This window comes from Daucus carota, chromosome 2, assembly GCF_001625215.2.
Source record: "Daucus carota subsp. sativus chromosome 2, DH1 v3.0, whole genome shotgun sequence".
Lineage (NCBI taxonomy): Eukaryota > Viridiplantae > Streptophyta > Magnoliopsida > Apiales > Apiaceae > Daucus > Daucus carota.
The window spans coordinates 28289597-28307228 of NC_030382.2; the positions used below are offsets into that span (position 1 = coordinate 28289597).

Consider the following 17632-nt stretch of genomic DNA (forward strand, 5'->3'; position numbering starts at 1 on the left):
CTTGAAAAATTAGTAATAAATGTGAGTTCAGACTGGACTTGGAAGATTGATAAGAATATTGTTGTCAAATAAGTAATAGCTAGATGTTTCACAAATCACATGTTTACTTGTAATCATATGTTTCACATTTTTGCATGAAATGATAGGAAGATTCTGGCTAATTACTTCACTAAGACGGGTCCTCGGATTTGTCTTTGTAAAAAAGTTCAAAGTAATGTATTTTAAAGTTTTCAATGATCATAGTTACCACTCTTTATAGTTTTTGTAGAGATGGAAGATTCAAGCTATAAGATCTCGACATAGAATGCTAAACGGACGACGACTTCTCTTCCTTCCAACCCAACAACCGAAGTCAGTGTTTTGTTTTTAGGTAAGTTCTATTTCAGGTGCTTCATAAACGATGAAATGACCATTGTCTTGTAATATTTCTCTTCTCATTTTCCTATTGTATGAAGAGTATATACTTTCGGTAGGGTTTGTTATTTGCTTAACAGACGATGTCGAAGAGGCCTTGTTTTCAAGCATTTGTTTTAATCACTATGCAGTATGCAGTTGTGGCTCTGATTAGTCAAGCGATAATTGAGTAAATGAGAGAACGATGCATTAGTAGAACGTGGTATTGCTACAGATTCATGTCCAAATATGAGTGTCTTGCTTATGCATAGTTGTTTCCGACCAAATAGACATATATAAGTCTACCAAGAAATTGACCACAACAACAACAGTACAATTTGCTTCGTGTAGTGTCCAATATACCCTCTGAATATTCCATTTTATAACCAGAGTCTTATTTGTTTTAAATGGTCCTCCTTTTAGCTGGATATGTATTGAAATGGTATCATCCGTTTGTTCTCGGAGTTATCAATGTTGATTTTGTTTCTTAGCCACCTTGGCTGCCTTATAAGTTTCATTGTTTTTGTGTTTATCAGGTTCCAAGAACTTCTTGGACAAGAGTTCCTAAATCCTCCTCTGAGTACAGAACAGAGAGAGAGAAAAGGGTAAATAGAGTCTAATATTTTAGTTTTACAAAATGGCATTTACTACAATGACTAGTCCAGGCACACAATTGGTTACCAGCCCGAGAGGGATGTTGAGGGAGAATGGAAAAATTCGTCGAACATTCTCAGGCAATGATTTGTGTAATCAGGCTAGAATGCGAAGATCGTTTTCTGACAACCATCTGTGTTACTCTGTCAATCGAATCCATGCCTCAAAAAAGGATCCGAAACTGAACAACAGTCAATCCTTTGGGGGGTTTAAGTTCCTTCCAGAAACATTTATCCCCAAGTCTCTTAGGGCTTTTTTGTATGAACCAGAGACAAGTAAAGAAACACCTGCAGTAGAGTGCAATGAGACGGATGAAGATATTGATGAGATGGTTGTGGAAGAGCATACAGTGACGAATAAGAGAGTAAATTGGGTAGAAAGGATCATGGAAATCCAAAAGTCTTGGGTACAAAAACAACAGAAAGATGAGGACGACAATGGTAGCATCGATGAGCAAGGTTGTGATGAAGATTTAGGGGGTTGTGTAGTGGACTACGATGAAGATGAGGCTGAAGGAAAGAAGGAAATGGATCGCGAGACATTCTCCAGGCTATTGAAGAAGGTGTCCTGGTCTGATACAAAGCATTTTTCTCAGCTAGCTTTCCTTTGCAATATAGCATATGCAATTTCAGAGATGCAGGTATGCTTGTATATCATCTAATTTATTTCAAAAGCAGACTTAACTGTTTGTTTTACAATTTTACGTACAAACATTTGACATGCATCTAGCATGAAGTATGTAGGTCTCTACAACAAGATAAATAGGATTAATGATCCACTAAGAAAAATTTAAAGACATGTACATCTGAAGAGCAACTCACAAGATAGTTTATTATTAACGTTTTTCTTTAGAGAAAGTCGCTAGGGTTCATAGGAATCAAACAGCTGCAACATATAAGAGTATATTCTAACTATTTAAGAAACATATATGCAGGCTCCTTAAGTTACGGGGACAACCATATACAATTTGACGATGCACCTAAGTTAAGATGGTCTGGTGGCTTAAATGTTAATTTCTGAATAGCTCAAAAAGCAAAATATTGGAATAAGCATAGATTTGAATGTAGTTTGTGAATAGCAGCATAACTTGAACAGAACAAAATAACATGATATACCGGCAATTTTTCGGACTTGTGCAATTGAAGATCGTTGATATGATCTTTGTAAGGCACCAAGAGATGTTGACAACTTATTACTGTGCATATTATCTGAGTCTTGTAAGGGATCAAATGTACTATGATGTTTTATCTCATATACAAACTTCCTATTAATGTACAGGCTGAGGATTTAAAAAGATATTATGGCTTAAACTTTGTAACATCATCCTTGGAGAGGAAAGCAGAATCTGACACTTTTAAAGCCACCAACGACAAACTTGACGAGGACTCCACCAGTCCTGTTAATAGCGCTACCAAGTTTGTGTCTGAATCTGGAAATTCAAAAAAACGTCTTAACAAGGGTCCAGCTGCTGCTTATGAGATTGCTGCTTCAGCAGCTTCTTATGTCCATTCCCGTGCAAAGGATTTGCTATTTCATGACTCTGACACACAACAGGATGAAGTTGATATGATTTTACAAAGCAGTGGGAGCTTTTTACATGAAGCATTGTACAAGTCAGAAGTAGGCTCAGAAGTAGCGGCCTACGTGACAGCATCAACTATGACAGCAGTGGTTGCAGCAGGTCAGAAAGAGAAGGAGAAAGCGGCAACAGCTCTTCAGTCACCCCAGTCATCACCTTGTGAATGGTTTGTCTGCGATGATCCAAACATATACACTCGTTGCTTTGTTATTCAGGTAATTACTACCAGAAACTGTGGAATAATATATGAAAAGTTCATGTAGCAAAAAGACTAAGGATGATATAATTGCAATTGTGCAACTGCAGATGCATATTCCAATAAATTCTTCGATCTATCTTTTTTTAAACTTTTTTTTTTTTTTTTGCCTTCAGGGGTCAGATTCACTAGCATCATGGCAGGCTAATCTCTTTTTTGAACCGACCAAGTTTGAGGTAAGAGCAAGTACATGATTCCTTAATGTATTCTACATATAATAATCATGAAGTATAACCAAAAGACATAAGTATAACGAAGATAATCTGCATGTTGCAGGGAACAGATGTGCTCGTCCATAGAGGAATTTATGAAGCAGCAAAGGGAATATATGAGCAATTCAAGCCAATTATACTGGAGCATCTCGAAAAGTATGGCGAACGAGCAAGAATCAGATTCACTGGTCATTCTCTAGGGGGCAGTCTCTCGTTGCTTGTCCACTTAATGCTACTGACTAGGAAAGTTCTTAAACCATCTAATCTTAGACCGGTGGTTACATTTGGATCACCATTTGTGTTCTGTGGTGGACAAAAGATCCTTGATGAGTTGGGGGTAGACGAGGACGACATCCACTGCGTTATTATGCATAGAGATATCGTACCAAGGGCTTTCTCTTGCAACTACCCAAATCACATTGCTCAACTACTCAAGCGATTGCAAGGAACCTTTAGGTCCCATCCTTGTCTTAATAGAAATGTAAGTAAATTGTTTTTGAATTCTCATCTGCTTTAGTCTATGGAATTAAGAACTTGCAAAAATATTTATGTATAATGAATAATTTTATTTTGCAGAAATTACTCTATAGCCCGATGGGTAAAGTATTCATCCTCCAACCTGACGAAGCATCATCTCCTCCTCACCCGTTTCTCCCTCGAGGGAACGCGCTCTATGAAATGGAGAATACACAGAGTGCTTCAGGCAAGAAGGGGCTAATAGCTTTTCTCAACTCACCTCATCCGCTGCTAACACTAAGTAATCCCATTGCTTATGGATCCGACGGAACAATTCTCAGAGATCACGACTCAAGCAACTATCTCAAGGCAGTAAACGGGGTTATACGACAGAACACAAAAGCAGCCCTCAGACCATCTTTAAGAACAGAGGAGGACCACATCTGGACAATACTCACTTCTCGATCTCCACATGCTTGGGGCTTACGTAGTACTACTGACCCAAGAGTACTATTGTCCAAGGAGGAGTTAGCCACAGGTGTGTAGGTTTTCAAGGCGATCGTAAAAGCTTCTTGCACAGGACTAGGTTGTTCCATAAAGATAGCTCTCTGAGAGATGGTCATGTCCTCGTGAGCTTCTTGCATTTAGGTTTTTTCTTTTATTTTTATGGATGTTCGTTAAGTTTGCTGCACTATCTTTTCTTGCTGTAAATAATGAAAGGTCTGTAGCAGCAGTAATAAAGAATTTAGAGTTGGAGGATTTGGAGTTCAGATATAAGTGCTAATTTGCATGTCCATGTACCGTTTGATCGATGTAGCCAGAAAATGATAGAAGTTTAATGTAGGATGTTTACAGAGATACGGTCGGTGCTATATTAGAAGTTAGAGTAGAGATACGGTCGGTGCTATATTAGAAGTTAGAGTGTTGATACGGTCGGTGCTATATTTCGGTGCTATATTAGAAGTTAGAGTGTTGATACGGTCGGTGCTATATTAGAAGTTAGAGTGTTTGAATATGAGTGGAAATGAAACAGAAATAACTATACAGGATTTTTACGGAGATATGGTTGGTATTAGATTATAAGTTAGAGCGTTTGAATGTGAGTGGAAATGTACAGTGTTCAGATTAGAAGTTAGAGTGTGTTTGAATATGAGTGGAAATGAAACAGAAATAACTATATAGGATGTTTACGGAGATATGGTTGGTATTAGATTAGAAGTTAGAGTGTTTGAATGTGAGTGAAAATGTAGAGCGTTTGGATGTGAGTGGAAATGGAGCAGAAATGACCAGATAGTTGAGATACATAAATAGAATTTAGAATTTTGATTACCTATATAAGGAGGTGAATAGAAATGAAAATGAGCTTAGGTGAATACTGGTGAAAATGATCATATAATTATTGGGAGCACCAAGAAATTTAATTCAGCTCTGTCACATATCCGTCTGAAAAGATGTAATTTTCTTTTACAGTGTTATAACGTGGCTAAGCAGTTTCCCGACTATACCATAGTTCTTTCAGATCCGGACATAAAATCGAGTCCTTGTGAATATGCCAAGCGCTTTATTTTACGACGTAAGGGTGCCCCCCTTTCACATGATGAGAAGAAGAGGGGCTGGAGGCGGCTTTGGGGAAGACGGTCTCACGGAGAATGAGTGGGAAGATCGAAAAGTTGAAAGACGAAAGGATTTTTTGGTCTAGAACATTGATTACCTATATAAGGAGGTGAATAGAAATGAAAATGATCTTAGGTGAATATAAATGAAAATGATCATAAAGTTTTTGATAGTTCCTATTGGATGAAGGATACTGGATAAGAAGGTGCATAGAAATGAAAGGAGGTAAATAGCAATGAAAATGACTAGATAGTTTGTACAGGTGGTTCGAATTGGCGGAAGGGTATACAGATGAAATTTGGAATTTAAATAGGTTAACTGCTTAATGAAAATAACCGCTAGTTCGGATCGGGTGAAAGGACATGAAATTTAGACAGGTTAATTAATTAAAATTTGAATATATATAATTGACAATATATATATATATATATATATATATATATATATATATATAATCAATTATTATGACAAATCTAGGACTCATCCCTTCTCTACTCAATCCTCTCATATCACTGTACAGGCTAAGAGGCCAAGCTTAGCCTAACCCCAATCCTATTAGGCCTTATACAAGCCTATGTACCCCAATCTCGTGGTCCATCTCCTGACCATGCAATCCTTCCCATTCTCTTTATTTATAATGGATTGTATTTGTTTTTTTATTTTAGTGACCTTTATAAGAGTAGGACTGTATATATCTATATTTACTATACTAAATTATTAAAGTTGAACACGCACAAATTCTATCGTTGATTTGTAAGCACGAGGGTGTTATTCTTCGACAAAATGAACCCGTCGATGTCATTAATTTGTTCGGTGAAAGTCCTCAATCAAACAACATAACTTGTATGATGTAGATGATAACGCATAGGTTGCTTGTGAGGATGTTCAAAATTATTTGAAAGATTCTAAAAGTAATAGAAATAGTTGGTGATGTGTGTCCGACAGTGGATTGCGAAATTTTATGTGCACATATTCCGGCAAATTTTACTTGATTAAGGCACATGGATGTGGATTTTGGTTGAAAAACAAAACAAGAACGCGGGTGGAGAAGAACATGATGCTATAAATATTTGAAAATAGTCCCTGGACACTTCTAAATTTGTGCACCATTTGCAACCACATAATATACTTAGGAAATTATGTGATATGTGATGTGAGTTCTCAAAATTTTGAAAATGATTTCACGAGTCTTGAAGACATTGATATGGATATATATAGATGGTATCATGTAATCGTATCAAGCTAATCTACACTTATATCAAAATAATAGAGAGAAAGTAGTTGACTTCATAAATAAACAAAGATGGAAATTATGTTTTGTATCCATTGACGCGTGATAATGTTAATGAGTTTAAGAATGTGAAAATTGATTATAATTTTGTGTTAGCAAGGATTATCAAGGTTGTGTTAAATTAATTGAACAATTGTCATTATCGTGTGAAGAGCTTACATGAGAGTTAAAGTTTAAAATTATAGGAAGTTGTTTACCTTTGAATATAGTATCATGGAGAGATAAGCAACACGTGTATAGGGCTGTAAATGAGTTGATACGCTCAATAACCGCCCGGTGTTCGGTTCGAAAAAAGCTCAGTTCGAGCTTGGTTCGATTCATAAACGAGTCGATCTTGAGCACAAATTTAGGTTCGTTTTATAAACGAGTTGAACTTGAGCACAGTAGAGTTCGACTCGATAGTTCGCGAACAAGTTCGAATTATGAGTTCGTGAACATGGTTCGTGAACTTGGCTCGTGAGCGTAGTTCGTGAACTCGGCCCGTGAACATGGTTCGTGTACTTAGACTCGTGGATGTGGGAGTTTTATTAATGGATGATTTATTATGAATTTATGATTCCCTCTAGCATAAATTAAAATATTGTTAGAATTTTAATTTATTTTTTTAATTAAATTAAATAACAAACAAGCTCGTAAATAAGTTTATGAGCGTAAGCTAGCTCGCTAGCAAAGTTTATTAAACAAGCTCGTGAACAAAATTAATGAGCAGTTGGTGAGCAAAAATTCGTGAGACATGTTCGTGAGCGTGAGTTAATGAGCGGTTCGTGAGCAAAAACTCGTGAGACATGTTCGTGAGCGGTGCGCGAGCCGTTCGTGAACAGAATTATTCCTTAATGAGTCGATCTTCAAACAATATTTTTGGCTCGATCCAAGCTCGAGCTCAAGTTCAAGTTCGCTAATTTTTTAACAAACGATACACCAGCACTCTAGAGTTCGGCTCAGCTCGGCTCATTTACACCCCTACACGTGTATGCAGTTTTTTTACTCAAAATGAAACTTGGAATCGAGTTCTTTCGAGGTGCCGATGAAGAACATGATCGTGCAAAAACAAGAAAACATTAAGTATGGAAAAATCGAAGACTAGATTTTATACATCATCATCATCATGTTTGAAGGTGCATAAGCATGCTCATTTCTTTAAATACTTAATCTTAACTAAGATTTTTTTAATTGTAAGTTGTAACATATGATTTTTTTTTTTTGCCGGATAACATATGATCTTTGATTAGACTAAAAGTCATAAAGCATATTCTCTCTATTTTTTGTATATTCAAGAAATCTCTTATGGATTCGAAAATTGCCTTGCCAATTTAAGATTTTAAAGATTTCTAAGTCATTTTTAAATTAATGTTTATTTTTTTTACGCATTTCACTGCGTCACAAAATATGATAGATATACAAAACGTTGATAGATGCATGCATTTATCATTTTTAATATAAAAATACAAAATTACACGGATTAACCATTCTCGACACAAAATATTGTATATGACAAAAATGTTGGTACAAATTGACATATCTAATTGAATTTATATTTTTCCTAAACGGTTTTAAATTAGATATGACTTTCTACCCGAGGGAGTAATACTTGGAATGTATAATAAATATTTTTTTAGCAGTTCACAATTTATTTTGGTTATCAACATAAAAGAATCTTCAAATGTCTTGTATTTAGTTTTAAATATAATATAATATAAAAACCATGGTTATCAGCAAATTTGAAAATACTTCTAATGATGCTCATTATACTCTCCCTTAATTTATATTTCATTAATATTTGAACTTCACTTTATCAATGAGTGAAAAAAGCACTTAACAAATTTAAGGAAATGAATTTTTATTATCAAAATTAAAGAGCCGGCTCTTAATATTGAGAAATGAGAAAAGCCTTCTAAGCTTTTTAAGAAATACTAACAATTTCTTGAAACATCATATGATCATATGCTCTCTATACTTTGATTTAAAAACTCATTCAAGAGTCTCTTATAGATGCTACTGACAGAACAAGGCTAAATTGCTATTGGGCCGGGACCAGTTTAGACCCCTTTCTCATTTCATTTATGTGATATTTTGGCTTCTCTTGAACCAAAATCGATAACTTGTAGGAATCTAACGTTACAACAAGATTTAGGCTGAACTGTTTTACAATGCAAGAAGCAGCAACATATTACATGAACCTGAAGATCTAATAAAACTAATAATATATAATACAAGAACAGCAAAAATAATTTAACTAGCCACCGAGTTCAGGATTTCAATTCCAAACCTATTTAGAACGCAATCCAGGGACATTTCTTAGGCCCATTTTGCCCAGAACTTGCTTTGAAATTGCTGGTGGAATATCAAGCCCCAAGCATCTGCTGAAATTGTTAGCAAGCTCAACAAGTCTCTGCTTGTCTTTTCCAACAGTCTTATTAGAGTTGTAGTAACCAAGCCATGCCTGATATGCTGCCTCTTTATTTTTCATCTCTACACGGGAAAATGCTCTCTCCACCTGGTAAGCTCAAAGTTAAAAGTTGAGTTACAATTATGCACAAAATATATGGAAAAGGAATGTATAGTTATAAAGTCCTGATCATACCTTTTCCACCGTATCTGGGTCAATTGAAGGCGGTGAAGCCTCGGACAGTGGCAGGTCGCTAAGGTTGGATAAAAAGAATTTTTCCCAGGGAGCCAACAAAAGTACGCCTAGGCCTTCCTTACCTTTACGCCCTGTTCTACCAAGTCTATGTATGTACTGCTCTTTATCAGCAGGTAATCCCATCTGCAAGTATATGCAAGTGTTATAGTCAACAAAACGCAGTTGCAGATTATTATTAGTCAGTGCATAACTTAGTAAATAACTAATTAAATAAACAATAAGAAAAAGGTACAATGCATCATGTTGTTCATGACTTGGGGCCGGGGGGATGAGCCGAAACATTGTGCCAACTGTTGACAGGATGACTTAAGACGGAAGCTGCTTATATTAACAAATTACCATCAATTGACAGCCTTACCTGTATAACAAGAGTAACATCTGGATAATCTACTCCACGTGCTGAAACATCAGATGTTACCAGGATAAGACCTTTTGACCTTCGAAATTCGTCAGAGACCCTAGTTCTGTAACTCTGTTGCTTTCTAGAATGGATCTCTCGGACATTAAGGTTAAGGATTCCAAGAAGATCAGCAACAAGCCTAGTAACCATCGCGGTTGTGCAGAATACTAGCACCTTTAATCATTGGAAAATTAAGCATCAGATCAAATTTCAATGTTTAAAGAAATGCAAGCCATAGTTATTTTGGACTTATATGTTTGGTAGTGCAACAACGTTTTAAACTTTTATTTTAAAGCAAATACTTTCATGATAAATTTCACCTTATAGTCAGGGTCATCTGCAATATGCTCTTTCAGTAAAACATAAAGAAGTGGAAAGTGCTTTTCCAGTGGAGCAACTAGATGGGTTTGCACGACCTGAGGCATATATGATTGTAAGTGATATAATATGTCAAGAAACTGACCCATATATAATAATAACATATAACTAAGATAACTGCATGCCCTACCTTTGCGTGCGTCTCTTCACTACCTTCCTCAACAGTATTAACATATTCATGATCTCTCTTCAAAGCAATGTGGCAAATTTGACGGACCTTCACACCAGAATGTATATTCAGAAAGCAATTCAAGTTTAAAGAACATGCTAGCATGTACTAAAATTAGACATTACCACTCCCTATAATAAGAAAGAAACCTCTTGAGGGACTGTTGCAGAGAACAGAAGTGTTTGTCTCTGTTTTGGCACAGCAGCTATAATTCTCTCAATATCTCTTCGGAATCCCATGTCTAATAGATGATCAGCTTCATCCAGAACCAGGACCTTGACACCCATAAGCCGAGTCGCAAAACCCATGGTGTTCTCAATATGATCTTTCAGCCTTCCAGGTGTAGCAACAAGAATCTGGGTTTAACATGTGAAAACCAAAGAATTTTTCAACAAACTTTTTGGAAAAAGACGTCAACTGATATATAGTAATTGAAGATTTGTAGTCTAAACTTCACAGAAAAAATGCCTCTGGCTTTGCTAATTTTCTGGATCCACGAATGAAGGGTACAGTTAAATTTCTTAGTAAATAAACCTGGTATAATTGGATATGGTACTAGGCTAAGTTGTGAGAAAAAGTAACAATAACCTCACCTGGCATGGATTTGCCTGCATCCGTTTCTGTTCTAAAGCAAGTCTTGTACCTCCAATAACAACTTGAACACCAATTGAAGAATGATACTTTATAAGCTTATTAGCCTCAGCAGCTGCTTGATTTGCCAGCTCTCTAGTAGGGCAAATTACTAGGACAAGAATCGGAGGCCGCTTTTGATCACGATCGGTAGGTGTTTCTGAAATCACTTCGATAGATGGAAGCTGTAAATAAATTTTCAAACAATAAGAACAATGTGAACATCATACAATTGGTTAGAAGATGTGCTATGTCAGAGAATCGGCATCAATTGGTTACAAATTGGTTGAAGAAAATCAAAACATAAATGATTCATTAGTCAATGAACTTAGACCAAGCTACTTACCAGAAAGGCAACAGTTTTTCCGGTGCCAGTTCTTGCTTTAGCTAGCACATCCTTGCCTACATAAAGATATGATCGTTAGTAGCTATATTATCACATTTCAACTAAGAACTTAACAATCATTGCTTCCACGTATAGAAAAGAAATAACTAAAATAAACTGCATGACTGCGACAAAGATAGTAGCTTTCTGAAAGGTCAAATTGTTCAGTTTATTTTGTTTTTGTATCAGCATTAAACTCGTTGAAACAGGTACACAAAAAGTATCCTACTGGCAACTGTTAGAAACAGTATTATAACAATACAAGTGTAAGAGTAACCAAAAGTGATTTGAACCTAGCAAGAAGGAACTGAATGTTGGCTGCATCACATAGTTCCATGACATTTAGAATTGCATGCTATATACACGAAAAGTACACGAAACGTTTCGGATCGGATACGGGTTTCAAATTAGGTACACGAAATCAATAACGGGCGGATACGGGTTTCACCTTCAAGTACACGAAACACGAAAATACACGAAACGAAAGTATACGAAACGAAACGATTGCGATTTCTAAGAAATCCCCTAAGAATTGCCTTCACGAATCACAGGTAGTGAACACTCCCGCTTTATATGCAAAGGTTCCCAATGGGTTCGATGTTGTTTCTATATAGGGTTTTGTTGGTGCATAAGCTTCCTTGGTTTACTATTAATTTGACTTCATATTTTAGTAACCAATATATACTATTAGCAAGATTTCAAACTCTCTAAGATCGCAGATAAGGAACAAAAAAGTAACGATGACAAAATATGTAGCTCCTGATCAGTACTTATAATTTCTGCACTAAACTTTACTGGCTAAAGCATGCATTTATAATATGAAAAAAACCTTTAAGAATAAGAGGTAGTGTTGCCTCCTGCACAATAGTCATCTTCTCATACCCTGCATCATTAATCGCTCTTAGCGAAGAGGAAGAGATCGAACATTGGTCGAACCTGAGCATTTATTAAAATATTAATTGCAAGAAGAAAAAGAAACATAATTAAAAAAAACAAGTTTTAATACAAAACTGCATTACAGAATCCAAATTGGACAGTTTATTAATCCTAAAGTGCATATGATATATAATTTCAAAGGTAAGCATGACAAACACCCTAATTCTGAAGTATCGCTATTTGGTTTAGCACACTCATCTTTCAGATAAGAACCAGTAACTACATTAAGTTTTCCTTTTCTTTCTATTGTGTATAGTCTGAAGTTATCTTAAATACTTGTCCCCTTTTTATCGCAAAATTTAGAAAAGGACATCTAAAGAAATTATTAACAGGTCCTTAAACTGCCCTCTCCTGCCTGTATTATTTTGCAGGCCTAAAGATATCAATATAATGCATTAAGGTTTGTAACACATTTTTCATCTTAAGTTAACTAAAGATATCCATATAATGGATTGACATAGTAACACAACTTTTATGGATTACATATCTTAAACTTAACAGTTAAAAGTTAAAACTGCAATTATTAATTATTTTAAGTTTCTTAAATGCATTAAAGTTTGTAACATATGTTTCTAAAATATAGGACATAAGTAAATGCAACTTAAAGATTACCTCGTTTCACTCAGATAAGAATCATTTCCTTCATCTGAATTTATAGTTGAGTTTGCCGGATTAGCTCTAATTCCTAGTCCTGAAAAAGAACCCGCAGTTTCGAACAACGAGTTATCATCTTCCTCATCTTCGGTTGCCTCACTATTTTTTCCAATAATCAATTCTTGAATATTGTCCCTTAATTTGATCACTTCCTCATCTTCATCTTCATCAGTATCCTCATTATCTGACAACAACAAACCCGCCCTCTCGTAACCAACACTAGCAGCCTTCATCCCTCTATCACGGGGACCCCCTTGGTCCTGCCTAGAACCTCTATCATCTCTACTCCTCCCCATGACTGAATTTCTCCCACCCCGTGAACTATACTCTTTTCTCATATACCCTTCATTCCTCCCCTCCATTTCACCTCCAAACTGTCCTCTTCCTCTGGATTCAAATGAGTCACGCCCTCCACGTCCCCCCCTTCCACTATTGGAATATCCTCCTCTTCCATAATCATCCGAACCCCGGTTCCCCCTTCCCCTGCTCATTAAACCTCCTCTTCCCCTATTCGGTAATCCTCCCCTTCCTCTACTCGAATAACCCCCTCTTCCTCTGCTCGTCACCCCATACTCATTTGAGTTACCTCTAGATTCAAAGGAACCCCTATTCTCTCTTCCCCTACTCGAATAACCCCCTCTTCCTCTTCCTCTACTCGTCATTTCATACTCATTTGAATTACTCTCTCTCCCATAACCTCTAGAATCATTATATCCTCTCCTCTCAAATTCACCACCATGTCGCCCTCTTTCCCCGGAAGCACCAGAATATGAATCAAAGGAATCCCTATTCTCTCTTCCCCTATTCGAATATCCTCCTCTACCACGCGTTGAACTAGCATTATATTCCGAATCACCATCTCTCCTCCTCTTCCCCATGGAATCACCATTTCTACGGCCAGGAAACGAGTCAGACCTCAGCCCCCAATCCAACACAGGTTCATCCTCAATCAAATTCTTGGAAGCCCTCATCTTCAAGCAGGAGGTCCCAGCAAAATGACTAGGATAATTCAGAAAACCTATGTTACTGTGTGATAAAGATGGGACGCGGGGAGAAATGGGGATGAGCCGAGTGAGGTTAAGAGTGGAACAAGGCTTCATGATGGGTTGAACAAAGGAGTGAGCTTTATTCAGATGGAAGATGGTAGAATTCGAATTTGTGTGAGGCAGAGGGAATGGATAGGGTTTAAGCACCCTCTCATTCTTCCGCGACTTCCACAGGGTTTTATATAACAACTTCCCTCCGCCCAAAAATACCCCTCTGATCTTTTCTGTGTATATCGGGTCCTGTCCCCGACAACCACTTGTCAGAGAAGCGTTATCTAACTGTACTGGGGCCACTAAATCTATATTTCAAGGCTCAGATCGAAGTTTATTTTTTAAGGCCTCCGCGGATATTATCCGCAAAAAGGAGAACTCCCTTTCCGCATATATTATCCGCGGAAAGGAAAACTCCCCTTCCGCAAATATATCTTAAAAATGATTGGATCTTAACTCTTGAAATATTGATCAAACATCCCATACAGTGTGTTATATAACCCTTTCCTAACACACAGTTGTCAGGGAATAAGACCACTGTATATTCTACATGAATATGAATATAAAAGAAGATCTCATGCTGACATGGCACCTTCCAAATCTCATGTTATAATCTATATATTTATATAAATATAAAAGAAGATCTCAAAATGCTAATATGGCATCTTCTAAATCTCATGTTTTATTTTTTCGTCCTGAGATCCTTCTTATAGAGCAAAAGATGGCTGAAAAAAGTATGACGAAGTTAGCAAGTAAGCAGAAACTCATAAAGTGAGTAAAATTTTAGCGTCTTCTAATATATGTGATTGATTTTAATACATGTGATTCTAGCATATTCTAACGCATGTAATTGATTTTAATGACAGAAAGAGAAGCACCAATCTTACCAATGATTAATTGAGCAACAGAAGAAATTCCATGACAAAAAGAGTTTAAGAGGAATGTAATGTCATGAAATATATTAGTAATTATAACGGGGATGCGAAAGAGAAGAAAACGTTAGAGGCCATGGAAGCTGAACTTAAGAGTTTTGAAAATCTGAATCAAGCTCTCACTGTCAAGGAGAGGGGAAGCAATGATGAGTTCCAGGATGCTCGAGAAGAGTTAATTGATGTGAGTTCTTTTAGTTGTCATTCCTTGTAGTCTGCAATTGTCAATTAAAGTATTTTTCTTCTATTTGTAGAATCACTTAGAACTTAGATCACCATTTTGATGAACTTATTATTGCAAGCTATAACTACATACGATGAACCATGAGCAGTTCCAATAAGACAAATTCATCATCAACTGCTAATGGTTCATCATATGTAGCTATACTTTTCAATAATAAGTTCATCAAGCACTGTGATCTAATTTCTAAATGGTTTTATAAATAGAAAAAAAAAATACTTTAATTGACAATGACTTGCAAACTAAAAGGAATGACAACTAAAAGAATTCACATCAATTAACTCTTCTCGAGCATCTTGTAACTCATCATTGCTTCTCCTCTCCTTGACATTGAGAGCTTGATTCAGATTTTCAAGACTCTCAAGTTCATCTACTAAGGCCTCAAGTTCATCTTCCAAGGCCTCAAGTTCGTCAAGCTTGATTTCTTCCGTTGGAGATGCTCAGTATTTTCCAGTTGAGGTAGGACTTCGTCAAGGTTTGGCATTAAGCCTTGTGATTTTTATAATTGTTTTGAATTTGATTACCCATGACATTCAAGCTCTTATGCCTTGGTGTATGCTTTTTGCTGATGATAATGTATCAATCGACGAGTCTCGGAATAAGGTTAATGTAAAATTAGAACGGTGGCGTACATCGGTGGAAGGTTCTGGATTGCGTTTGAGCCGTTCTAAAACAGAGTACCTCTTTGCCAATTTCAGCGAGTTGATTCATGAGGAGGATGTAGCTGTATGTATCGCGGAAGCCCGTGTACCAAAAACTAATACCTTTAAATACTTGGGGTCGATCATTCAGAGTAATGGTGATATTTCTGCGGATGTGACGCATCGTATATCAACATGATGGCTTTACTAGAGTGCTGCTACTGGTGTGTTGTGTGATAAAAGTAGGGGATAGCATGGGCTGGTTCGGCTCGATTTTGGGATATAACCGGAACCATATATCTTCGGTTTTAAAAATTGAAAACCGCAACCGCCGGTTTGGGCTTGGGTTCGGTTTCGGTTTAAAAAACCCCGGTTTGATTATATTCAGTTCGGTTTCGATTACAAAACCGACAAATATAAGAATGAAAAATAATACACGAACAGGGCAAATTGATGCACGTAATCTAGACATAATAATTAATATAACATTGAAGTTTCTCGTCAATAATATGAAACTAGCTCTAGAATAATACCATATATTATAAAGACCAGAAGTTCATGGCCGACATCTCTCTATATTGTGGTGGGTTTTTTGGCGCATGATTTAGGAAGATTGAGAAAATGAGTTAATGAGATACCATATAGAAAATAGAAGATACAGAATTGGGAGTGATAGACCGGCAGTGAGCATATGACATATTCACCGAGCATGAAATCTTAACACAGACTTATGTTTCCTTTAAGGATTAGAATAGGTTTGTTGAATACAAGTTAACACAGCCAACTGCCAAGCAAATAATTTAAAATGCGAGTAGAAATTTCACCAGGAAGCCATACAGAGAACATAATAACATACCCACAACATATATACATAATATAAAGAATTTAATATATTTATATATAATTATATATATATTATTCATTTAAAGAATTGGTTCGGTTCCGTTTTGTCCGGTTCGGTTTTAACCAATAACCGAAACCGAACCCATAACATCGGTTCGGTTTATTATTTTTCGGTTTCGGTTTCGGATGGGTTTTTTCCGACTCGGTTTTTACCGGTTTCGGTTCGGTTTCGGGTTTTTTTCGGTTTTTTGCTCAGCCCTAGATAAAAGTGTACCTTTGAAGTTTAAGGGTAGATTCAATCGAGTAGCAATCAGACTGTTATTACTATATGGTTCTGGGTGATGGCTATTGAGAAAGGCTAAGTAGCGTAGGCTAGACACAGCAGAAATGCGTATGTTGCGTTACATTTGTGGTAACACCATGACATATCATATACCGAATGTTAATTTTCGACGCCTTTTAGGTGTTGAGTCTATCTCTGAGAAAATAAGGGAAGGGGGTTTACGTTGGTGTGAACATGTTCAGCGCAAATGTAACTCAAACACATGTCAGTCCGGGGTAGGAGAAAGAGAGGTCGGCCCTGTCGGACGTGAGCTGAACAATTAAGTTTGGACATGGGAGCCCTATATCTCACGGGTGATATGATATTAGATAGGAATGATTGGACACAACGTATTAGAGTAGTCGAGACTTGATCTCGTGGCCTATAGATGTTTAGAGTGTTATGGCGTTATGCTTTAAAAAAAAGTTCAGATCATTGATTGACAGATGGGTTAGCGGCAAAGAGGTTTTTGAGTGTTATGGCATTATGCTTTGACGAAAAGGCTCAGATCATTCATTGACAGATGAATTCACGATAAAGATGAATCCCATGTGTTACAAACCATGCGCAAAGGTACTAGTTATATATATCTCACACAATACTTTGTCTTGCGTTGAGTCGGAGATCTTCACGGAAACCGCTTCTCTATTCCTTAGAGTACGGTCATGATCAACATATATTTTACTCTCCCAGACCCTGCTCTAAGTAGAATATATTGATTTTATATTTCAATCGCTTTGCTCGGTTAGTTTATAAGCATGATGCATATTTTATTGGCCATGAAATGAACAAATAACCACTACAGCTTTTTTATGTGTTGTCATTTGTCAATTTGCTCTATGACTCTTGTAATCTACCCATACAACTACCTCGCAAGAACCGATTCATATAATCAAACAATTTGAATAACAAATTCAAGTCAATTAGCACAGGCATATGTAGTTCCAAACATTGATTTGGTACCGATAAAA

At 36.6% G+C, this 17632-nt stretch overlaps 2 protein-coding genes across 2 annotated transcripts; one reads left to right on the forward strand and one right to left on the reverse strand.

Moving 5' to 3' along the window:
* Window positions 1–239: 239 nt before the first annotated feature.
* LOC108208504 (phospholipase A1 PLIP1, chloroplastic) lies at window positions 240–4393 on the forward strand. The gene is made up of 6 exons (XM_017379038.2): window positions 240–370; window positions 930–1687; window positions 2326–2841; window positions 2999–3058; window positions 3159–3575; window positions 3671–4393. The coding sequence occupies exons 2-6, from the start codon at window positions 1031–1033 to the stop codon at window positions 4094–4096; spliced, it is 2076 nt and encodes a 691-aa protein (XP_017234527.1). The 5' UTR covers window positions 240–370; window positions 930–1030; the 3' UTR covers window positions 4097–4393.
* A 4172-nt stretch (window positions 4394–8565) lies between these two features.
* Window positions 8566–13889, reverse strand: LOC108209457 (DEAD-box ATP-dependent RNA helicase 31). Its single transcript, XM_017380370.2, has 10 exons — window positions 12607–13889; window positions 11888–11994; window positions 11020–11075; window positions 10637–10858; window positions 10193–10399; window positions 10005–10091; window positions 9817–9912; window positions 9455–9670; window positions 9037–9219; window positions 8566–8949 (listed from the first exon to the last, which is right to left on the reverse strand). Exons 1-10 carry the CDS (start codon window positions 13746–13748, stop codon window positions 8722–8724), a joined length of 2544 nt encoding a protein of 847 aa, XP_017235859.1. The 5' UTR covers window positions 13749–13889; the 3' UTR covers window positions 8566–8721.
* Window positions 13890–17632: the final 3743 nt, after the last annotated feature.